Source organism: Phalangium opilio, unplaced genomic scaffold, assembly GCF_054372755.1.
Source record: "Phalangium opilio isolate 3A_F unplaced genomic scaffold, DU_Popi_V2 ptg000101l_1, whole genome shotgun sequence".
NCBI lineage: Eukaryota > Metazoa > Arthropoda > Arachnida > Opiliones > Phalangiidae > Phalangium > Phalangium opilio.
Genome location: NW_028324204.1, coordinates 6,682,924 through 6,707,617, shown reverse-complemented (window position 1 = coordinate 6,707,617; position 24,694 = coordinate 6,682,924). Strand labels below are relative to the sequence as shown.

The following is a 24,694-nucleotide window of genomic DNA, read 5'->3' as shown; positions in this document are numbered from 1 at the left end:
CTGCGTTGGCGAATACCCATTTTCGGTACTGAGCGCATGGTGATTCCAAGAGTTTATAAAATACAGACAAGATTCTCTTATTCTTGGTAGGTAAATATAGTGTAAGGCGAAAATATGAACTTCATTATCAGGATCAAGCAAGCCTTCCTCTTGCATAAATAAGAAGACACTTTTATAACGTGACGAAATTAATCGATTTACTTCCCGCCACAGTCTCTCAATTCTTTGATTGTGGACAGATCGTCCAGTTATGAAACTTCCACGAGCGAGACCTCGATTTTCAAGCATGAATCGCGCTACTTCTACGTTTTCAGTACCATGATCACCCCTTACACGTAACGGTAGTCCAAATATTTGTACTCCTCGACGAAAAAGAGTAATAACACTTTCAGCTCTATTGTTTGTGAGACAGTCCAAGTAAACAAGTTGCCTGCTGTAACCGTCTATACAGCCATGAAAGACGAATCTCCACATAATTAATTTATGATTTCCATCAAGGTGCCTAACGGATGAAAAACGTATCTTACAGGGATAATTATAAAAAAAATCCCCGGTATAAGACTGAAGCATATTCGAAACCATAACTGTTAGCCACCATATACATTGGTTCCGATCACCACTCCCCTCTGAAAAGTTTTGAATTTTTTGCTAGACTGATTGGCGTGCCAGCAGTTGCGTTTAACGAAACTTGTTAGAAGACTAAGAAATATACTTTTATAGAATCATTGATCCGTCATGTGACGTTCAAACGTATTCATTCTAATATATCGTGCATGCAAGCTCCACTTTAAAAAAATGCGATGCTATATTTAACCAGTAGCAAAGGCAACCGCCGAAGCCTTTCGGGACATTTGACGTTATTTCATAAAAAATATTTTACGTTTCTAGACGCTATTTTTAGCCACTTCGTTTGATGTACATCTAACGATGGGGTATAAGTTTCACTTGGTCTGTAGAAAGTGTAAATGTAGAAGAACTATCGTTCGTTTTTTTAAAGGGAGAGTGAAATGAGGGATTGGTGATTTTCAAAGGAGGGAGGATTATGATTTGTCTATAACAGTACATTGGGAATGTACTCTGCATATATTAATAAGCACACTTTGAGTGAAAAGGGATGCATTGTGTTAAGGTGATATTTTTCATTAATTTTTTTGTGAATTTAAAGGAGAGAGGATTATGATCTACGACAGTACACCGCTTTCAAGTTATGATTAGTGGTTTAGTAACAACCTCTTAAATTAGCATTGCCCCTCAATTTTTTACTTCAATTTAAGGAGTCATCTGTAAAACAGTCAAATGAAAGCATGTTTTGAGTTGAGCTTAGGTCAAAATGTCATAGAACATTTTCGACTCAACATCGCAAATAGAACACCTTTTTGGCAATTCCCTTAACAAGAGGCATACATAAATTCTTTCAATTGTTCTTGAAATACCATAAACTCACTCATTACCGTCCAGCGGGACGCAGTCCAACCTTACACGGCTTAATAAAAACCCAAAAAATATTGGACTTATTTAAACAGGCTTCAGTAGCATTGCGCCGAATCCCAATCAACCGAACCCAATCCCATTCGACCGAAAAACCCGCACTTTTGCGGAAAAAGATACGGTCCAATGGGATAATCCCATTGCACCGAAAAACCCGCACTTCGGATTTTTCCCGATGGAATTTAAATAAATAAAATCCGGGGAACTCAAAGATTTTATCTTTGCTAGAAAAAATTAATTTAACTTAAAACAATTTAAGGCCTACGTAAAATGAACACTTGATCCAAACATTCTGTAAATTATTATTTTAAAACAAAGGATTTTAAGAACAAAATAGTACTAAATCAGCAAAATATGACATAATAAAACCAATTGCTAATATTTACTTATATTTTATGAGAGGTCCTCCCAACCGAACCTAACCTAACAGTAATTTTTTGGAAAAGGCATATTATTAGAGAAGTCAATGAAGATACACATCAATATTTTGGAAAAGGCGTAACATTGTTAAGTGATTTATAAAATATTATTAACCCAACTTAACCAAATAGTGGCGTTTTATATTATATTCATCATGAAAATACTTTAAGCCAGCCGTTTTAATATACTTGAAGTGTAAACGCTCCAAAGAGGAGGAGACGTCTCCTAACCAAACCTAACCCAACAGAAATTTTTTTTGGAAAAGGCATATTATTTGAGAAGTCAATGAAGATAAACATCAATATTTTGGAAAAGGCGTAACATTAACCAAATAGTGGCGTTTCCAAGGTAGTAAATATGTATTTAAAACGCTTTCATTGAAAAACGACATTAAAAGAAATTAAACTATATAGCATTTTTGGGGTCGCTTAATTCGACAAATAGTGTTGTTTGAATTGTAAATACCAAACCCGCCGCTGGGCTAAATTCGTTAAAAACATTGGGGGGATTCGGTCTAATGGGAATTCGGTCTAATGGAATTCTGCGCAATGGGAAGATACCTATAAGCAGCACCTGCAAAACCCTTCTAATCATTCAGTAAAATCAGAAGTCCTTATTTATTTACCAAAGAGCGTTTGCTCGACGAACATTGTATCTCCTACGTAAAATTGGTATTCTACGTCTAATAGCACGCCCAATTGGGTCTAAAATATTAAGTCTTTCTCTAACTCTCCATCGTTGAACTCTGATTCCAATTGCACGTAAACCACCAATAACGTAAGTTTCTCCTACATTATGATTATGTGATAAAATATTGCGTATCAAATTGTCAAGGTCATTATCACTGACAGGGGTTCCTTCGCCTATTTGGAGGTATTGACGATGTCGAAAGAGTGTTCTCACATCAATCCTTAAAAACCGCGCGCTTCTCGTCCATGATAACCCAAGGTTATTTCTGCAATAAAATATTTGCTCTCTAGTTATATCATATCGCGGTCTACCAACAAGTCCATTAAGTAACACTGGACATTCGTAAGGATCTTCAATTACATCGTTTCTTCTCTGTAGCTGATTTCCCAGTTCAGTGGTTAGTTTTTCCAAGCCAGTGTAATTCTCATTGATATAACTTATCAAATCTTGATTTATAAAATGCTCGTCGTTGTTTTCTAAGGTAAGCAAAATTGCGGACAGTATTCGAACAGTATTCGAGCAGTATTCGAGCGTGTTCTTCTAATCGACGATGAAAAATCTCCACTACATTACTATCATCAGAATATCTGTTTCTTATGGCACCCTCGAAGGTAAGGTATAGTTCATACAGAAATTCGTCAAGGTCGTTACATTTTAAAGGGCAAATAAGGAAAAACAACATAAGCAGGCGCAGATACATGGTAATTGTTTCATACGTTTATGCCGAAATGTAGTTACTGAGGCTAACATAGCCTAGTGAAGCAAACCAATTTAAATTTATAGATCAAAATATGGCACCTTGTTCTTTGGAGGTATTCATGAAAAAACTAGGGTTTTGTCTACTGATATGAAGAATCTGACACAGGCGTCCCTGTGCGCACTCACAGATGTGATATCATTGACCCTAGCTCTGAAAACCACGGACAGCCTATTTAGAGGACGAGAATGTTCACGTTTATTTATTATAATGATTTATTACAAAGTTCTCTCTAAGCGTTTGAAGCAGCATGAGAATCAGAACGTTTGTTTAAGACTAGCGTATTTTCGTCCTCTATAGATAAAGTGCCCATGCCCAAACGGCGCATGCGTTACCAACGAAATGGATAAAAAAATTCCCACGGATAAAATTCGTCGCTCCCATGGGAACTATTTTTCGCTGAAAGAGATGCCAGACTGGGCTGGAAAAAACCCTGTTGGGCTCTTTTGAAAAGTGTTTGACTCGAAAGTAAGCTTTTGCTGTTGGCGGTTTATTGGGCTTCTAAAATGTTCGGTAAATTTAGATAGACTTTGGGCTATTTTTCAGGTGAAAAATTTTAGGTTGGCGGTAAAGCTAAATTTATTTTATGCATCTTTGTTAGAATTGTGTTGTGATAGAGATAGTCAATGCGGTTCTGTTAAGTATTTTACACGGCAGAAAATTCAGTGACCAACATTTATAGTGATTAATATGAGTGACGACGAAAAAATTGATGACATTGATAAAGGGTTTGAAACAATTAAAGAGATACTAAAGAATGAAAACATAAGAAAACGCTTGAATGAATTAATCAATGAACAAGGAGGAGCTGGGCCAAGTGGTTCCACGCCTTCTAGTTCAAGTACAGTGCGACCACCGAATAGTAGGGCGAGAGTTTCGGATCGTTTGGTCAACAGTGGTACTACTGCTAAAGGTAACTCAAATAGATCCAACTCTGCTAGTGCTTGTACGTCGAAAAGATACAGTTCTTGCCGACAACAATGTGCCACAAGTGGAAGTGCCTCTCAGGAACGATCGAACTTTGATAATGAGATGAACCATTTGTTTCACCGAAAGAAAATGAAAACATCCGATTGTCCCTCAACTCTTTCAACCAACCATATAATGACACCAAAGTTTAATGATGCCCTCGCCTCTTATCTGCCATCGTCCTCAAAAAGTACAGGGTGAGTAATGTTTCCATACGTTTAATATTAAAGAGGCAAGTACACCATAGGACAAAGTCATACAATACGGTAGCACGACAACTGGATGAAAGACATTTTGGTGACGACGACACACGATTTGGGTCAGGTTTGGTTCAGTTGGGCTAGGTTAGGTTTGGTTCAGTTGGGCCAGGTTAGGTTTGGTTCAGTTGGGCCAGGTTAGGTTTGGTTCAGTTGGGCCAGGTTAGGTTTGGTTCAGTTGGGTCAGGTTAGGTTGACTTTCACTAAACTTTTAGGTTTTTTCACTAATTTTTATTTTTACAAAATAAAATTTCTATTCACCCAATTAACGTTCTGCCGGTTTCATTTCCACCCAATTGTCGCTCAACCAATTTTAAATTCTCCTAATTGCCGGTAACCCAATTTTCAGCCCTCCCAATTGTTGGACATCCAGTCGTTGTTACCCAAATGTCTTTCACCCAGTTGTCGTATACCCATACCGAGGGGAGGGGGATTCTATTTGCTAGAATATTATTTGTTGAAAATATCTCTTATAATTCGAAATTTGAGTTTATAAAAGGGGTGTGCGAGTACTCTTTCGAGGAGCAGGCCGCCCCGATGCTAGAAATTGACTTTTGAAGTGACCCGGGAGAAAAATGATTAGTTATCGTACCCGTGTCAAGTTCAAACTGGTTGTCGGGTATTTGCGGGTAGTAAACAAGGAGAGGGGATTAACATTTATTTTAGGGCTGTACGAATACTGGAATTATCGAATGGTATTCTTTTATTTCGAATGTAGTAATCGATTCGACGAATCGAATTTGCCATTTTTAGAAAAACGAGTATTCGAAAAGAAATTTGAATACGAGTACAGTTCCCTAAACCGAGTAATCTAATTTTTTAGTACTCGTTTTGAAAAAACTGGCACCGCTAGGCTTATTTTGAAAACGATTAATCGTTTCGAAACGAGTACTCGAACTAGGTTTTTTGAAAAACTAGTAATATTCGTTGAAACGAGTACTCGATTCGGATTTCGAATAGGAGATTTAGTATTCGATTCGGTTTGAATAATCACTATTGCCACAGCCCTAATTTTTTTGATTATTCGAACCTTATTCAATATCCGAAAATCACTACCCGCAAACCATTAGTTTATATAGAAACTATCTTAACTTGAGATTTTTTTCAGGACAAAAAGTACAAAAAACCGAAAGGGTGGGAATACCAAAACATCAAAATTTGGTCTGAAAGTAATTTTGCTTTTTGGACCTTCCTCGAAAAAAACACCAAACGCGTCTACTAAGAGGTGTCAGCAAGAGAACGGCATGGCTACTTGGATGGAATTTAACAGGTCCTGGTCCAAGGAGGAGGTGGAATGTCAGATAAGAAGTAGCTATCTTGGAAAGATTCCTGGAGATGCAGAGTAAGAGTACAAATATAATTGTTATAAGTTCTTTCTGGAGGTAAAACAGTCAATATAATCGCACTTCGGATAGATTTTATTTCTTAAAGACCATCTCACACAAATCGGTCATTTATTATTGGAATGAACAGACCTCGCCTTGTTGCTTTATTTACCTTATAGCGCTCAGCAGGCTCTATTCAGACTTGAGCAAAGAGCTTATAAATCAGAAGGCGAGCCAGTTAAGGCGTCTTCACTCGGTCAATTTGCCTATTTTATTTTTATTTTCGAAATATTATCGATTTAAAAAAAAGCATGCTGTGAATTTTCACATTTTCAAGTATATAAATGTACGATATTGTGGTACGCGAAATTTAAAGCCGCTATCCTTTAAAGCACAAGGAGAATATTTTTTTCATTATGGATGGATTTGACAATGTTTCCAAAATATTATTAAAAGTAAAAATTTTAATTCCAAAGGTCCAATTTTTAAACGGCATAAAGCCTGGTTTTACTGGCCCAAAACGCAAGAAAAACCGCGTTCCGCGCCGTTTTTTTAGAGGTAACTTGCCGCAAAGTTTCGCGTTTTCTGTGCGGCAAGCACGGATTTGGTTTTCTATTTTTCCGCAAATTTTTACGGAAAGGAAAGCGGTGGCCAATAGGAATCGACGAATGCGTGACGTCATAGGCTTGGTTTTGGTCAGCTCGCGAGGCTTTTTTTCGACGCCATTTGTTTATTTTCAAGGCGCTACTGTTGTCGAGTTAAATGTCTAAAAATTTATAGTTAACGATTTGCTAAAGAAATTTGGCTTAATCGTTATTTATATGATAAAATTGAACGTTTTTACAAAGACAATTAAGTCTAAGAAAATAGATAGGTTGCTATTGGTGCATTTTCAACATAACAGATAAGCCTTGGTCTCCACGAACTCGCACTCTTTCATATTACAAGTGAAAACGTTTTTCCGCCGCTTTTTAAGGAATTTTCCGCAAAATTTTGCGGATTTTTCTTTTCTGTTCCGTGAAAGTTTCGGCAGTGAAAACCAGGCTTTAAACTGCGAATATACCATTTTCTACCAAAGTTAGCATTATGTAAAATCGGAGGCATTCACGTTTTCTTGTCATAGTTTCAATCCTGCTGATTTAGATTTTTTGAGATTTTAACGAGATCTCTGGTGTTTGGGGGCGTATTATTAGCATATCATCGGAATAGTGTCGAAAATATTTCTTTGAGTAATTCCACCGAATGGAACTGAATTGCCAATTTTAGCTTCGAATAGAATAGTATCAAATGGAATAGCATCGAAGGCACCAAACCTGCATTTGGAATAGGGTCGAAAATATTTCGAATAGGGTCAAAAATATTTCGTATAGGGTCGAAAATATTTCGAATAGGGTCAAAAATATTTCGAATAGGGTCGAAAATATTTCTTATAGGGTCGAAAATATTTCGTATAGGGTCGGTCGGAAATATTTCGAATACCGTCAAAAATATTTGGAATACCGTCGAAATTATTTCGAATACCGTCGAAAATGAGCCGCATGTGAATAGCATACTAAAAGATTTTCAATTAAATAAAAATGATTAAATTGGAAATTTAATTTCCAAAAAATTGGGCTACATGCAGTATGCATAGTGAAACATAGACATGCAACTGCATTTTTGAAGCCAGCCAACTAACTCACTCGATGGATTCTACCATGCGGAGAATCCCGAGACACCGCATAATAAGAGTGACAACACTGTTAACTTACAACTTTGTGGTAAATATTATAAGAGCAATAGTTACGAACGTTTTGCTTCGAGTTAAGATTGTTTTGCCATGATTTTTTTCCAAATAAGGACAACGGTCTTTTCGTAAAATTTTCAAAAAACAAAAGTTATATGCGGCACGATTGTCACATCACAAGCAATTTTATCAAATCTCGCCCAAAATTTCGGCATGGAACGTGCCGTGAGAATTTTGTTAACAAGAAGGCAGGGCGTTACGCGATTGGTCGGAGGTGCTTATTTCTAATTATGAATAAAATCTCAACTTAATTTGATTTTAATATCATTCGGAGGTTTTTCCCGGATGTTTCACTATGCAGACTGGTCTTATAATTAGTAGAAGAATCGTTAAAAAATCACTGGATTTTTCTTTTCACCCTCCCTTTAAGGACATTCGAAACATTTTAGTATCGGTGTTATTTAAATTCTTTCAACACTAATCACATGGTTTTTCGGCACTAATCCTTAAGAAACTATAACTTTCAACTTAAAGGCCGTTCGGTACAATTCCTCTTGACTCTATGGCTACCTCGCGAAAGTCTCAAAAAAATGTCCGACATTAATCCATTCGACACTATCATGCGCCCCAATTTTTGGTATTCAATTGTACCAAGAGGCTCTAAGTGTTAGGGCAGATAGTGTTTTCTAAAAATTAGATTACTTCGTCAAATTCCATGATCACACGGAATTTTTAAGATCAGAGATGTTTTTGCTATTACATTTGCTTTAAACATAAAATAAAAGCTTAACACTGAAAAAACCGGTGTTTTAGGGGTAATCCATAATACGTTTCAAGACTTCCTTGATAATCTTTAGTCAGAGAGAATTTATATTAGCATCAATCTATATAACTATGAATATACAGCTGCGTTACGCTGTCTAACCTCTCGATAAGGTTTGGGCGGGGCTTAGCGAAAGGAGACATGAGTCACGTGTCTGCTAGTGTTAGGAGCGGAAGAAGGGAGGGGGAGTCCGGGGGTGTGTAAATTCGAAACGTCACTTCCTCTCGTCTTGTGATTGGCTATTAGAGCTACGCAAAACGCGTCAAAGCTTCGAGGGTAACACACAAACCAAATCGGCATGATAGAAGGGGCATATGATAGAGCTGTATATTCATAGTTATATAGATTCATAATATGAGGGCGTAGAAACTCTTGCCCTTGACAGTGATAAATACATTGTAGGCTGCGACGCTAAAACTGGCCAGGTAAATTTTCGGTCACATGACTCTCCTTTAATTTTAAAGTTTGGCCTCAGTCACTGTTGGTTGTACAATTACCCAATAAGGGTTCGCGATTTCGAGTGCGACTGGCGCCATTTGGAGTTATTTTAAGTCAGACGTTTCCCTTTCCCTAGAAAGGTAGTGTCCATCTCCCCTATACCCTCCCGGACCATTCTAGACCTACCCTAGAGGAAGGGGCCACAAAAAATTATAGCGGAAATAGACCTGGCCAGTTTTGTTGATCACGTGATTTTTTGAGCTCCATAATATTCCTCAGTTTCCACTCCCTATTATAAATTCTCTCTGGTTCAGTAAACAATTATCCAAATAGTACAAAACGAAACTCCCTAGTGTAAATTCTCTCTGGTTCAGTAAACAATTATCCAAATAGTACGAAACGAAACTCCCTAGTGTAAATTCTCTCTGGTTCAGTTAACAATTATCTGAACAGTAGAAAACGAAATTGTGGCAAAGGCATGAGTGATTTCAAACGTAATATTCATTTTTATATCCTTGGATTTCTTTGAACGGGGGTTCCATAGTAGGACCAACTTGCGTGCACTGTTTTACTTCGTACTTAAAGAAAGGTGTATAATTTATAATTGTCCCCCTCGTTAGAATTGAACTACTGGAAGGAGTAGGAGGATTTGTACCTCCAAAAATAACTGGTAACAACGGATCCCTAGATGTCCGATTGCTGAGTAGGATCTGGAAGCAAAAAACTTTATATGTTCGGCCAAGTGTTGTGATTGATTTGAATACATCGCCATCCTGTGAAACATCAGAAACCAATTTACTGTACAGTGACTTAGAAACTGGGGAGAGCGATGACGCGGAGTTAGACAAAAACAGTTTGTCTCAGCTTCCAGATATGGAAATAGAACATGTCAAAACTTCCAAACCTTCTGATGAGAAATTTGAAGTTATGAAAATAAATAATCTGAACGAAAAGTCCACTGCGTTTGGACATGTTACAAATTATGAAGAACCTTCTACGTCGAAAGCGTACCTCACATTTTTAAATCTCTTGGACAACGAAGGAGCCGTTGAGAACGTCAGTGAAAATTCGCAAACTGAAGAAAATTTTAACGAGGTTAACATTTTAGACGAACTTTCACCAAACTCGAGTCAAAACGATCGTGGCCGAAAAATATTTCCCGAGGAAGGTCTCACCGAAAATCAAAGTGAAGATCGTATTGTCCTAAAGGAAACTTTAAAACAGTGCCTGAAAGAATTAAACAAGCAAATAAACCATGAACATATATCGTACTTCAACGTTAATAGAAGAAATGTTTTAGAATGTTGCTTGAGGACTTTAAAAAAACCTGAAGTATTATTCCACCCAACGTTTAAAATAAACGTTATCTTTGCCGACTCTTCACTAGTTGGTGAGGGTGCAATAGATGAAGGTGGACCACGTAGGGAATTTTTAAGACTAGCAATGAAAGCTTTTATAAACAATACTGCAATATTTAGCGGGCACGAAAACTACAAGTTCATTAACTTCGACTCTACTGCCTACAAAAATAGGTATTACTTTTATTGTGGCCAGTTTATTGCCATGTCATTAGTTCATGGTGGTCCTGGCCCCTTTTGTCTGGCTGAGACAGCTTATAAATATCTCATTGGAGTCCCAAATATCACACCAACGATCGAAGATATTTCAGACCAAGGTATAAAGGAAAAATTATATGAAATCCAAAAAAGCGAAACTCTTAACGACTTGCAAAACGCTGCGGAAACAATTTCAGACCTTCGGTTTCTGGCAGGCTCTTCAAAACCAGTATTATCAATGAATGACAAATCCAAACTCGTCGCTGATGTTTGCAGATTTTGCGTGCTGTCTTCCAAAAACGAGTCACGACAGCAAATGACCGACGGGTTAAAAACCTTGGGAGTGTACGAAAAAATGGTTCAGTTTCCAAACGAATTCAAAATGGTGTTCTGTTTAAGTGACATCAAATTGACCCCAATTGACTTCTTGACTTTGTTTTCAAAAATTGAATTCTCAGAAAAAGAATCAAACAAATACCTAATCGAATGTGACGTAATTTCTTACTTCAGAGATTACGTTTTTCTAAGAAATGATGACACAAAATCACCATCTTTAAAAGACCTACTGAGATTTACAACCGGATTGGAATACGTGCCTCCATTAGGATTCGATTATGAACCATCTATTGGGTTCTTGCATCATTCTGACCCCAAAGAAGCTTGTTCATTACCGAAGTCAAGCACGTGTGCCTTGCGATTGGATTTGCCAGTTGTGCATGCATCTTTCGAAGACGTTTGTGAAAAAATGGATCTAGGTTTGCTTGAAGGAGTAGCATTCGGGTTCCCTTAGTATGTAGGTTTTTCGAAAGTGAATTGTATGAACTTCAAACGTCGTTCTACACTAAAGTTTCAATAACGTATTGTTTAAGTTATTCCCCCAAACCATAAGTGATTTTAAGCGATTTAAATATACAATATCAGTATCATATTTGAAATCCAGAAAATAATTTTTGAGTATCACTTGGGTCAGAAAATAACAACATGTAACTTAATTACTGAACATTTTCACCGTTTGAAATTTTTTTTTACTGATTTTTGAGATGCGACTTGTCAGCTGGAAAACTCCATTGAAGTCTAACTTCAATACAGCAGTGTTGGGTTATGGATCAAGATCCCATGGTTAGACAAAATAACTTTCATGGTGTTTAATGTTATCATATAGATATGGGTAGCATTAGTAAATAACTTTTATATTTCCTTCGTCTTTTTAATTCCCCATTAGAAATATTTTAAGTTTAAGGATCCCCTTTCATGGCAGAGGAGCTTCATCTTGACCATAGAGCAAAATATTTATTAATAACTATTAATAACATTTATGAGATATTCACTGTGTTTTGTCCAATATGCCGTTCTGGCTATTTTGAAAACATTTCTATATATGTATATATATATATTTTAGAAATGAAGGAAATTATTAAGCTTAATAATTTCCGAAATATAGATATTGTTAGCATTAGTAAATAACTTTTATATTTCTTTCGTCTTTTTAATTCCCATTAGAAATATTTAAGTATAAGGAACCCTTTCATGGAATAAGAGCTTCATCTTGACCATAAATCAAAATATTTGTTTAAAGAATTTTTAATAACATTTCTGAGATATTCACTGCGTTTTTGCCCAATATGCCGTTCTGGCTATTTTGAAAACATTTATATATATGTATATTAAGGAAATTATTGAGCTTAATAATTTCCCCGGTAAACAAATTCGTTTAATACAAACAGAGAAACCAAGACAAAGGGGCGAGGCCGCCATTGGGGTATCCTCTTTCTCACCAAGAAGCTCCGCGTGTAGTTGCTTCTTGGCGAGAAAGAAGATACCACAATTGCGGTTTCACCCCTGGGTGTTGCCTTCTCTAATTTGTAATAAACGAATTTGTCTATTTCTTCATTCTTTTTATTACCTTGATAAAATATTTAATGATACACGTCCAGTGACAATCACTTTTCAAAGTTCAATATAATTTACATCTCTTCAAGGGTTTTTCTCACTGTGGTATCATTGTTTATACAATTACAGAATTCAATAATTTAATTAAATTATGAAATAAGGCTGTTATTGGGCAGTGATTTAAACCAGGCCATATATAAATGGAAAATGAACTAAAATAACAAGTTTTTTTTTTCGATTAGCAATGCTAAAACATACGTAGCATAATTTTGTGCAATTTTGACAATTAGAGTTTTACTTAATTTAAAATTTCTTGTTTTCTTAGTTCACTATTTTTGAATAACTGCTTAACACTTTGAATTACTATAATACTATATAATTTTTTCATTATAATCTCAAAAATCAGCCAACAGTGTACTAGGATTTGTGTCAATACTATTGAACTTCGAAGAATAGACGCTACTATAACACTTCTTTTTTAAATGTTTCAGCAATTACTAGTTGTAGTCCTTTAATGACTATGACTATGACGGTCAGTTTAAAATTAAACAGCCTTGGAGATGTAGTTGTCACGTGTAAAATATCAATAAGGTGCGCACAGAAATTTAAAGTACAATCTCAATCTTTTTCGGTTTTCATATTTTACTAGGTGTTTATTGTATTTTCATGTGAAATAAAGGAAAACATTTTTGCCATATTTACTACCGTGTGAACTGTTTTCGTTTAATTTAAAGCAAAATCGTTTTGCCATATTTGCTGTTACGCATACTTTCTTTAATTATTCTTACTTCCCTGTGAAAAATAGAAGCGACCTGCTTCACGTTCGATGTAAACAACATTCGTAATGCTAACACAAATACTTCTTTAGTATAGTAACTTACTTCCGCGAAAATGACATTTGAGGTAATGTTAAGTCCAATCTAAAAGTGGCAATTATTAGAACAAAGTAACCCTAGCAGATCGCTGGACCAGTAGATGGAGTTGAAGCTCAGCTTTTCAACAAAAATATTCTTACTCGAATTATAACCAAAAATTTGAAATTTCAACTCACTCTAAAAAATTTCAACTCTCTCTTAAAAATTTCAACTCTCTCTTAAAAATTTCAACTCTCTCTTAAAAATTTCAACTCTCTCTAAAAAATTTCAACTCTCTTCGAAAAATCTCAACTCTCTCCGAAAAATCTCAACTCTCTCCGAAAAATCTCAACTCTCTCCGAAAAATTTCAACTCTCTAAATTATTTCAATTCTCTCTAAAAAATTTCAACTCTCTCCGAAAAATTTCAACTTTCTCAACAAAATTTCAACTTTCTCAAAAAAATTTCAACTCTCTCCGAAAAATTTCAACTTTCTCCGAAAAATTTCAAATTTCTCAAAAAAATTTCAACTTTCTCCGAAAAATTTCAACTCTCTCCGGAACATTTCAACTCTCTCCGAAAAATTTCAAATCTCTCCGAAAAATTTCAACTCTATCCGAAAAATTTCAACTCTCTCCGAAAAATTTCAACTCTCTCCGAAAAATTTCAACTTTCTCCGAAAAATTTCAACTTTCTCCGAAAAATTTCAACTCTCTCTCAGTAAATTAATTTTGTCCGGTTTGGCGCCCCATACGTATGGTCTTACAAATAGTGGAAGAATCGATAAAAATCAGTTAATTTTCCACTTCACCCGCGAGTTTTTCTCCGCGGTCTAACCCTGTTTCTCCTTTCCATTAGAACTTGCCGAGGTTAACGGTAATAGTTAGTATAGGACGCTTTAGGTTAGCTGTGGCATAGGGGCTAGCCACCACCGCTCTATGCATTGAAATCGTGACCCACTGGGTGTTATAGACACGAAATAAAGTTACATTATTATGTTAACTTTCGGTTCACTCTGGACTGTTTCGTCCTTTCACTAGAAACCCACACTCTTTCTGTTGAAAAGACGGCAGCGCCATCTAGTTTTCAAATCAAGAACTAAAGAACAATTTTTTAAAAATTTCAGGACGTTTCAAATTTTCTTTGCTTTATAAAATAAATGAAAACTAAATCATAAATTTTAAGTTTCTATCTCCTCTAGAAGTAACTCAGAATTTTGATGATCGGTGAGTGAGTGAGTGAGTGACAAAATAAGGGCGATGTTTCGAAAAGTATATAGGGTAGGAACTTGAAATTTGGAAACTATAGGTAGAATTGACAGTCCTCGCGGCAAGCGAAATTCCAGACTTTTACCTATACCCATCACGAAAATACAGTGAATTTGAAAGTGCCGCGAGTTGCTTCGAGAAAAGGATGTCAGTGCTCGAGTTGCCGTGCTCTCAGATATAAGGCATTCAGAAAAGTTGGTGAAAACATTCTGGGGTATAAAGTTATATCAGTAGAGCATTAACCTTGTTTATTACTTCTTTTCTCTGTAACACGATCAACCAAGACGATGTTACGCCCCTATTCCGTTCCAGTTTTGAAGTTTGTCCATTTACCAGTCATTAACGCGTGTATCTTAATGTTCACTGGAAACATTTTCGCTATTAGAGAATGTACGTAAACTTTCTTAAGAAACCAGCAGTACGAAAGAACCATCAAAAAGACAATTTAAAAACAATACTTGCGATTAGCTGTCGGAACTCGAAAACGTTTACCTTAGTATATTTTTATTGATCTGCCCTCATTAAAAATTATGGGAAAACATGCCGGGTTGTTTTGAATAGGGAGTTTATTACGTCGATTCAAATACAAGGTGTTCGTACTTCAAATTAAATTTCCTTAACCGAATAGACAAGACCAAAATACATAAAGGACATTTTCCAACAATTTTTGACTTTACATTTTATGTTAGTTATATTCAAGATTTGCCATATTTTGCAGTTAAAACAGTAATAAACTTTCCTTCGATTATACGCAGTTCTTTGAAATTCAATAATTTTCCATAAATTAATTTAGAATCAGTCGATCAATATGCCGTATCGAAACCGACTAATAATGTCAGAGTTCTCAAAAATTCAAACAACCTTTTTAATACTTTTATGATTCGAGAAACAATCCGAGTCGTAATTTGGTTTATTTTAAAATTTTATTATACTGTTGGAAAAATTCTTATACATTTCAAAACATTTTCGGAGAGCTAACTATACGCGACTTCTTTCGTTCGATTTTACTTTTCCTCTGACCATATTTTACGATATTTCTTTAAAATTTCCCTACTTTAACAATAGGTAGTCTTTTTCTGTATATATGCATATAAATCACTAATACTGTCAAGTTACTCTTCTTGGAAAAATTTCCATTTCGGTTAGTCATTTTATCGTCAGATATTTGTAGTATTTTAAAGTTAATAATATGAAGTAAATTTTTTATAAACCTTTTCGTACAAATCAATATTACAGTTATTTTAAAAACAATTAACAAAATATAAACCATATAAACTTTCTGAAAATGTATGCCTAGTCGCGACACTCCCGGCCTATGAGCAGTCAACAAATTGCTCATAAGTATATGTTATTGTAAATTTTAAACGATTTCTAAGGGACATAAATGATTTATGGATCTTTTTAAAGAAAGTCCGTGTGGCATTTTTACTAAACACGAACGAATAAGGCCGTCGCGACCGCGAAATATTTCTTCTATTCTACCTAACTTCCATAATTGACGCGGTATATTTTCTTCTGTGACAATTACAACATCTCCTATCTTTAATTCTTTATCTACTTGACTTCCCTTTATTTCGTGAACTGATTTTAAATTCATTATATATTCATGTTTCCATTTCTTCCAGAAATTTTCTACAAGTTTCTCTTGATATTTCCATCTCTTTTTTAAATCGTCCTTAGTTGCATTTGGTAAATCTTTCTTAGCGTGTGTTGGAAGACAAGTTATTCTTTTTCCCGTTAAAAAATGCGCTGGCGTCAATGGAAAGGGTTCTCCAGCATCATCATTAACGTTTGTCAATGGTCTCGAATTTATTACGGCTTCTACTTCGTTTAGAACTGTGCATGTTTCTTCAAAGTTTAAAAACGCGTTGCCTACAATTTTTCTTAGAATTACTTTCACGGACCCCACCAGGCGCTCCCACCATCCACCGTACCATGGGGCTCTTTCGACAATGTATTTCCAGGTGATCCTTTTTTCGGTGAAAAATTCTAACATTTGGGTTTTGTTCAATTGTTTCCATAAAATGAGTAGTTCTTTTTCGGCTCTTTTAAATGTCTTTGCGTTGTCTGTATATATGATTGTAGGCAGGCCTCTTCTTGATATAAATCTTCTTAGTGATAATAGGAAACTTTCCGTGCTTAAATTGGGGATTAATTCGAGATGAATCGCTCTGGTGGTGGCGCATGTATATAACGCGATGTATGATTTATCCTTCTTGTTTTTCTCTGTTAAATTTTTTACGTATATGGGTCCGGCAAAGTCTATACCGGTTACCTCGAAGGCTTGTCCTTTAATTAATCTGTCCTTTGGAAGAGGAGCAGTTTCTTCTTTTCTAGGTTGTACTCGCCATTTTTTACACAAGAGACAATTAAAGATGATTCTTTTTGTTTGTTGACGTCCTTTCAGAATCCAAAACTTTTCTCGCACCTGCGTTAAGGTGTCAGATAATCCTGAATGGAGAGTCAGTAAATGTGCTTTCTTGATTTGAAGATCAGTGTAATGATGTGCTTTTGGGAGAATAATAGGATGTTTTTCTTCAAAGGAAAATTCCGATAATTGTAATCGTCCACCCACCCTCATTATTTTTTTTCGTCGAAGAATGGGTTTAGCTGTTTGATTTTTGAATCTTTGGAGATTTTCTCTTTTCGTCTTAAAGCTGATATTTCTTTCGGAAATTCCCGTTCTTGTATATACTTGATCCAATAGTTCTCTGCACTTTCAATTTCATTTGAAGTAAGCGGTCCTGACCTTTTGTCGTCCTTATTTTGGAAATTGTGCTTCCATCTTCTTATCCAAGCGGTTATTCGATGTAAACGATTGATATTTTCATACCTTTCCATATTTATTGGCGATTCTAGGACCTTTGTTTTTACAACGTTTTGAGCTGTGATTTTAAACGAAGGTCTTAGTTCTTCTTCTATATTCGTATCGATAGATTCTTTTATTTTCTTCGCTGGCCAATTTTCTTCTGTCAATCTTAGCCAAGATGGTCCTTTCCACCACTTTTCATTCTCTCCCAATTCTTTTAAATATTGACCTCTAGTTAGAAAATCAGCCGGATTATCTCTGCTAGAACAATGATTCCAATATTTTGGATCAGTAGCATTTTGGATTTCTCTAACCCTATTAGCAACGAACGGTTTCCACCGAAGCGCTGAGCCTTTTATCCAATGAATGATGATCGTTGAATCACTCCAAAAATTTAATTTGGATTCACTAAAAAGTTCTTTTAGTCTTAAGGTTAGTCTAGTCCCCACGAGGGCTCCAAGCAATTCAAGTCTGGGTAGAGTTACTTTCTTTATAGGTGCTACTCTTGATTTCGATGAAACGAGTGAGACTACAATTCTTCCTGATTTTGTTATATAACGAACGTATACCACGGCCCCAAATGCCTTTTCACTAGCGTCCGTGAAACAATGAAGCTGAGATTCTATAATTTCTTCATTATTGACTTCTTATTGATAAAATCTTGGTAAACTTATCAAGTTTATGTTTTTGAGGCTCGAACTCCATTGACGGTATTTTTCTTTAATTTCTTCTGGCAATTCATCATCCCACTCGATACCTATTTCCCAAATTTCTTGGAATGTTTTATGATAATCGTGTAAGGTGACAAAAATCCTAAAGGATCAAATACTTTCGCTGATATACTTAAAACTATGCGTTTCGTTTCGTTTTCTTTTCCCAAGGAGTTAATTAAATCTTCCATTTCAAATGTGAATACGTCCAACTCTGGATTCCACGCTAATCCTAAAATTTTAAAGATGGTCAATGCATGTGACTGCTTTTGTTCTTCAGTATTATTTTCGATCCATTCTTCTTCTTTCCATCTTTGGAGGAGAATTTCAGAATTGGAATTCCACTTGCGTAATGTCATGCCAGCTGCGTGCATTATTTCCTAACATTCTTTCGCTCGCTTATAAGCTGCTTCTTCGTTTTTGCCACCCGATGTCAGATCGTCAATGTACATGTTTTCTTCTATCATCTTAGTAGCCTCGGGATACTTTATTTCAAATTTCTTAGCATGCTCTCTGATTGTGCCTGCCAGCAAAAAGGGGCTAGACGATACGCCAAATAAAACTCTAGTAAAGCGCATGATTTTAATTTTTACTGGCTCAGAAAACGCATAGGGTTCTTCTATCCACAAGAAACGCACAGAGTTTCTATCCCTTTCATTAATATAAATTTGTAAAAATGTCATTTTTACATCTGCTACAAAGGCTACCTTATTCATGCGAAATCTGACAAGATTGTCAAAAAGGTCTGGATTTAAGTTTGGGCCTGTGTGCAGGCAATCGTTGAGGGACACTTTCCCATTTTCTCGAGTAGAGGCGTCAAATACGACTCGAACTTTTGTCGTAGTTCTATTGTCCTTCACCACACCTTGGTGGGGTAAGTAGGAGACCTTTTCTGTTAAGTTTCTCTCTTCTTTCGGAATCGGTTCTATTATGCCTTCTTCCATATATAATTTCATAGTTTCGCTATATGCTTTAAAATATTCTTCGTCTTTTCCAAATTTTTTCATAAGGCTTAAAAGTCTCCTTCTGGCCGATAAATAATTATTCGAAAGTTCTTCTTTATTTTCTTTCCAAGGGAGGTCCACCGTATATCGTTCTCCGTCGTATTTCATGCCTTCTTTAAAATTCTTCATATTCCGATTTTCTACTTTCGTCATAGCTTCATTGGGTTTGTCACAAATTCCCAAACTTTCGATTTCCCAAAATGCCCTTAAAGTTTTTGAGATCACTTCTTCTTCATTCTGATTTACGATTGGGTTCATTCCCACTAAAGATACCCCCAAAGTAGCGCAGTTGTAAACGCTTGAAACTTCTGTTGGCCCTTGGATTATCCATCCAAAGATACTATCGATAGCAACCAATTTCTCTGAAAGCCTCTTAATTCTACCCGTCATCACTTGCCAATAATGATCTGATCCTATTAATAATGTTAATTCATTTTCTGTTTCTTCTGTGGTTACATCAGCTAACATTAGCCCTTAATTTTTCAACTGCCTTCTTATATTTTCTCCAGGAATATGGAATTTGGCTGTGTTTATTTCTGGAGTTTCAATGGCTTCTAACTCTATGCATCGATCGTCATTAAGGCTTTTCAAAGTAACTTTAACCTTTCTTCTCGCTACTGTCGTTGGATGGTTCGCCCCAAAAACATGCAAATTTACTCTAACTTCTCCGATTACGGGTAATCCTAATTTTCGTGATACATTTTCTTTTATGAAGGAAGTCTGACTTCCGCTATCGATTAGCATTCTTATGTTCTGTGAATTTTGTAACCCCGTTAACTTCGCTCTGGCCGTCTGTAATAGTGGGGTCGACTAATCTGCAGGTCCTCTGAATGTCTGAAATGCAGTCCACGGTAGGAAACCTACTATTTGTAGTATGCAGGTTCGGTTCACATTTACAAATATAAGAAAGCAATTCTAAAATTCATTGCCTAACATAGGGTCCAACAAAATTAGAGTTTCAACTCTGAAATCTTTTGACTAAAATGCGGTACTCTGAAATGCAGTCCTCGACAATTATTACTTTTAACTCTGAAAGCTTTTGACTAAAATGCAGTACTCTGAAATGCAGTCAGTCCTCAAAAATCCTAATTTCAACTCTGAAATCTTTTGACTAAAACGCAGTACTCTGAAATGCAGTCCTTGAAAATTATTAATTACAACTCTGAAATCTTTTGACTAAAACGCAGTACTCTGAAATGCAGTCCACGAAAAGTATTAATTTCAACTCTGAAATCTTTTGACTAAAACGCAGTACTCTGAAATGCAGTCCACGAAAAGTATTAATTTCAACTCAGAATTCGGTTGACTAAAATGCAGTACTCTGAAAAGCAGTCCACGAAAATAATAAATTTCAACTCTGAAATCGGTTGACTAAAACGCAGTACTCTGAAATGCAGTCCTAAAAAATCCTAATTTCAACTCTGAAATCTTTTGACTATAACGCAGTACTCTGAAATGCAGTCCTAAATAATATCAAATTAATAATTTTCGAGGACTGCATTTCAGAGTACTGCTTTTTAGTCAAAAGATTTCAGAGTTGAAATTAGGATTGTTTAGGACTGCATTTCAGAGTACTGCGTTTTAGTCAACCGATTTCAGAGTTGAAATTAATAATTTTCGAGGACTGCTTTTCAGAGTACTGCATTTTAGTCAAAAGATTACAGAGTTGAAATTAGGATTGGTTAGTACTGCATTTCAGAGTACTGCGTTTTAGTCAACCGATTTCAGAGTTGAAATTAATAATTTTCGAGGACTGCTTTTCAGAGTACTGCATTTTAGTCAACCGATTTCAGAGTTCAAATTAATAGTTTTCGAGGACTGCATTTCAGAGTACTACGTTTTATTCAAAAGATTTCAGAGTTCAAAATAATAATTTTCGAGGACTGCATTTCAGAGTACTGCGTTTTAGTCAACCGATTTCGGAGTTGTAATTAATAATTTTCGAGGACTGCATTTCAGAGTACCGCATTTTAGTCAAAAGATTTCGAGTTGAAACTCTAATTTTGTTGGACTGTATGTTAGGCAATGAATTTTAGAATTACTTTCTTATATTTGTAAATGTGAACCGAACATGCATACTACAAATAGTAGGTTTCCTACCGTGGACTGCATTTCAGACATTCAGAGGACCTGCAGATTAGTCGACCCCGTAATAGTACGGTGTTTTCTTTATCATCATACTTTGGTATGGCATTTGACATGCAATTAACTTCTTTCGGAACAGTCTCTTTTTCGACGCCAAGATTTTCTGTATTTCGACTCGGTTCTTTCTTTTGACTTTCTTGGTCTCTAATTTCTCGTACTTCGCATACCGCAGCATGATGTCTTCGTTGACACTTGTTACACGTTATTTTAGTGTCACAATATTTCGTCAAATGCCCAACTACCAAGCAATTGAAACATCTCCCTTTCTGACTCAAAATTCATTTTCTTTTTGAAATATTTGTCACATTCCTGCACGCATCTGATCTATGGGTATTTCTTTGACAAAAGATACAAAAACCTGACGAAGGGGGAACTGTTACTGTATTGAGAGCTGACGTAGATGAAGGGGGTTTTCGTTCAGGTATACTTCTAAAGGTGTTAGGTAAGTTTGGCCCCCGCCCTATTGGCGTTTTGTTGAAAGGATAAATTTTCGATGAACTTGAAATAGCGCTATGTTCTATTGGCTTGGTTTTAAAGAGAAGCGCTCTCTCCCGAATATGAAGGTCTTTTCTTATGAAATCCAATAATTCTTCTATTTCGAATTCTTTATCAAGATCAGCTGTTCTACTATACTCGATGCTAATGTCGTCTGGTAATTTACTTAATAACATTGGGCAAAGAATAGTGCCATACTTCTCTGACGCATTAACACCCATAGATTGTAGACCTTCTACTTCTAATTCACACGTATCGAAAAATCGACGATAGCCCGCCAAGTCATTAGATTTCATTAAAGGGGATACATGCATTAATCGGTTAATATGAGCTGTAACCAACGCTTCCCTACGTCCAAATCTCTCTTTCAATTTTTTAATCGCGGCATTATAATTCGCGTCTGTTACCGATAGCCTAGCAATAGAATTTAACATACAATTATTATGTATTGCCGTTTCGTATTGAGACCAAAAATTGGTCCATTTATCAATATCTCCGTCAAATTTTACTATCTCTAATTTTGGCAAAGTCATGCTATTGTTCCAATTCATTAAAGGTACTTGCGAATACTGTTGTTGTTGTCTTGTAGGCTGGGATTCTTCTTGTTCTCCTGATAAAGCGGCATTCTGATCCAAATTTAGGTGAGAGGCATTACTTGGATGAGTTGTTTCTCTAGGTGGAGTGACAGACGCACGGTCACGCGCACTTTCCGCTTTACTTGATTTCAACGCGTATTCGATTACTGTTTTTGCTTCTATAATGTCATTCTCGTAGCTTTCTCGCGAATCCATATCCTTGTCCAACTGCTGTCCAGTCAGGTACTTGTCGATAATAATTTCGTTCGCTAACAACGCTTCTTCTTTCAATTTTAATTGATTCACGTACGTTGTTAATTGGACTTCGTTTATTTCTGATTTTTTCGTTTCAGCATTAATCTTCTTAAATAATGTGGTTAATTGTCTTCTGATGCCTGATCTTTTTCCTTTTGCTTTGTCCAACTCTTCTTCTTCTTCTCCAGATACATATTGTTCCTCATCGTTGTTCTCAGCCCTTATAGTTCGTAATATCTCCTCGGAGTTCTTCTTTTTTCTCGATTTCTTTATGAATATTATTCTTTCTTCTTTTTTATAAATTAGCTTATACACTAATTGCTCCCGGGTTTCGGCACCATTTTATGATTCGAGAAACAATCCGAGTCGTAATTTGGTTTATTTTAAAATTTTATTATACTGTTGGAAAAATTCTTATACATTTCAAAACATTTTCGGAGAGCTAACTATACGCGACTTCTTTCGTTCGATTTTACTTTGCCTCTGACCATATTTTACGATATTTCTTTAAAATTTCCCTACTTTAAAAATAGGTAGTCTTTTTCTGTATATATGTATATTAATCACAAATACTGTCAAGTTACTCTTCTTGGAAAAATTTCTATTTCGGTTAGTCATTTTATGGTCAGATATTTGTAGTATTTTAAAGTTAATAATATGAAGTAAATTTTTTTATAAACCTTTTCGTACAAATCAATATTACAGTTATTTTAAAAACAATTAACAAAATATAAACCATATAAACTTTCTGAAAATGTATGCCTAGTCGCGACAAATACAGACTACAAAAATAGTTATAATAAAATTTAGCAGCGGTGGCTAAATGTTTCTCGTTAGTTTTTAATTGTATTAACTCGCTAAGCCAGATTCAAAATAAGAAATTCCAGATAGGGTTTTTAGAAACCGTAGACTCATGATATTTCGCATGATTTGCGGTCTTGTTAATTTGTGTTAAAAGCAGTGCCTTCATTGCCACTGAGAATGATCATCTTGGACCTATCATGGGCTCCAATTTAAATTCTGGACTAGCAGGGGAGGGTAAATACTTTGAAAGTCAAATGAAATTGTTGAAAGGTTGTACGCGGTTCGAAGAAAACTATAGGGGATACACCTGGCTGGGAATGCCAAATCGAAAACTGTGTGGGATAAAAGCTATTAGAAATTGTCAGCCCATTTAATAAGGAAAGGTAAACTAAAATCAAGCTTACCCTTTGATAATTTGGTTGCAAACGTTTAATGATAAATTGCACGATAATACATCAACTCGAAAAATATCGCGAATAGAGAAAGTGTGAAACCAAAGATGCAAACACGAAAGAAAACCAGCAACATGTAAATGTCTATGACCGAAAATGCTTCTGGAATTTCGGGGAGTTGACAAGGATGAAGTTCTGGTCTCGAAGTTGGATGGAAATCCTCGAAACAATGACATTCAATCAGTTGACGTAATCTGTTAATATAAGATGTACAGTGTTGCTATGTATGGAACTGTCTAGTTTTAAAACTTCACGCATGCTTACGGAATACAAATAAGGTATTTAAAGAAATTGGATAACAATTATAGGAAACCCTTTTCAAAAGCGATAATCAATTAAAAACTCCCTTTTGTTGGGTGGCAGTCGCTAATACCAAAAGTATATATATAAACAAAAAAAGAATACTTCATTAACAATTCCTTGCCTTTGGCTGTAGACGACATGTAAACTTATTAGCAAACTACCCTCAGCTCAACCGCCTACAGAAACTAACGAATCGGGGTAGAGCTGCTTGACGACATTGGTTTATAAAAAAGTAGTACATCCAATTTGTACGTTAATTTTTGGTACTAGAGCCAGCATCTGCTACTTTATGAGCCTATTCACGGCTTGTTCCCCTGTGCCACTCTCGGGAAGGTAATCAAATGCAGAGGGGGTCGACACTTTTATATGATAAGTGAGGGCTTCTCATATTACACGGTGCGAGTAAGTTTCAACGAAGTATGTTTTTTGTTTTTATATACATATATACTTTTGCTAATACAGTAAACTTAGTATTAGGAGAGCGTTTTTAGATGTACACATATTTCAAAAGAGCTTTTTCATATAACCTTTTGTTCACAGCTGTGACGATGGCTCTCGAACAATTCCGACGAAACAGAATTACTCTGTTAGAGATTCTTAATGGTCTAGTTTTCATCTTGCAATTCCCCGTTCGTGTAAATCTTTCTCTCACAATAGGCCAGAGTCGAACGAAGCTGGTTC

General features: G+C 35.8%; 3 protein-coding genes across 3 annotated transcripts; all 3 read right to left on the bottom strand.

Annotated features, from left to right (window-relative positions):
- Positions 1 to 15,821: 15,821 nt before the first annotated feature.
- Positions 15,822 to 17,042, bottom strand: LOC149631190 (uncharacterized). The gene has a single exon (XM_089851232.1). The coding sequence runs from the start codon at positions 17,040 to 17,042 to the stop codon at positions 15,822 to 15,824; it is 1,221 nt and encodes a 406-aa protein (XP_089707358.1).
- On the bottom strand, positions 17,042 to 18,354 carry LOC149631189 (uncharacterized). Its single transcript, XM_089851231.1, has 2 exons — positions 18,114 to 18,354; positions 17,042 to 17,916 (listed from the first exon to the last, which is right to left on the bottom strand). Exons 1-2 carry the CDS (start codon positions 18,352 to 18,354, stop codon positions 17,042 to 17,044), a joined length of 1,116 nt encoding a protein of 371 aa, XP_089707357.1.
- A 6-nt stretch (positions 18,355 to 18,360) lies between these two features.
- Positions 18,361 to 19,452, bottom strand: LOC149631188 (uncharacterized). The gene has a single exon (XM_089851230.1). The coding sequence runs from the start codon at positions 19,450 to 19,452 to the stop codon at positions 18,361 to 18,363; it is 1,092 nt and encodes a 363-aa protein (XP_089707356.1).
- Between the last annotated feature and the right edge of the window lie 5,242 nt (positions 19,453 to 24,694).

What these genes read in the sequence shown, in the direction of transcription:
- LOC149631190 (XM_089851232.1), bottom strand. Translation starts at nt 17,042, where the DNA reads ATGAGGGTGGGTGGACGATTACAATTATCGGAATTTTCCTTTGAAGAA.
- LOC149631189 (XM_089851231.1), bottom strand. Translation starts at nt 18,354, where the DNA reads ATGCACGCAGCTGGCATGACATTACGCAAGTGGAATTCCAATTCTGAA. An exon ending in AACGAAACGCATAGTTTTAA is followed by an intron (nt 17,917 to 18,113) that starts GTATATCAGCGA and finishes TTTATCAATAAG; the next exon opens with AAGTCAATAATGAAGAAATT.
- LOC149631188 (XM_089851230.1), bottom strand. Translation starts at nt 19,452, where the DNA reads ATGTTAGCTGATGTAACCACAGAAGAAACAGAAAATGAATTAACATTA.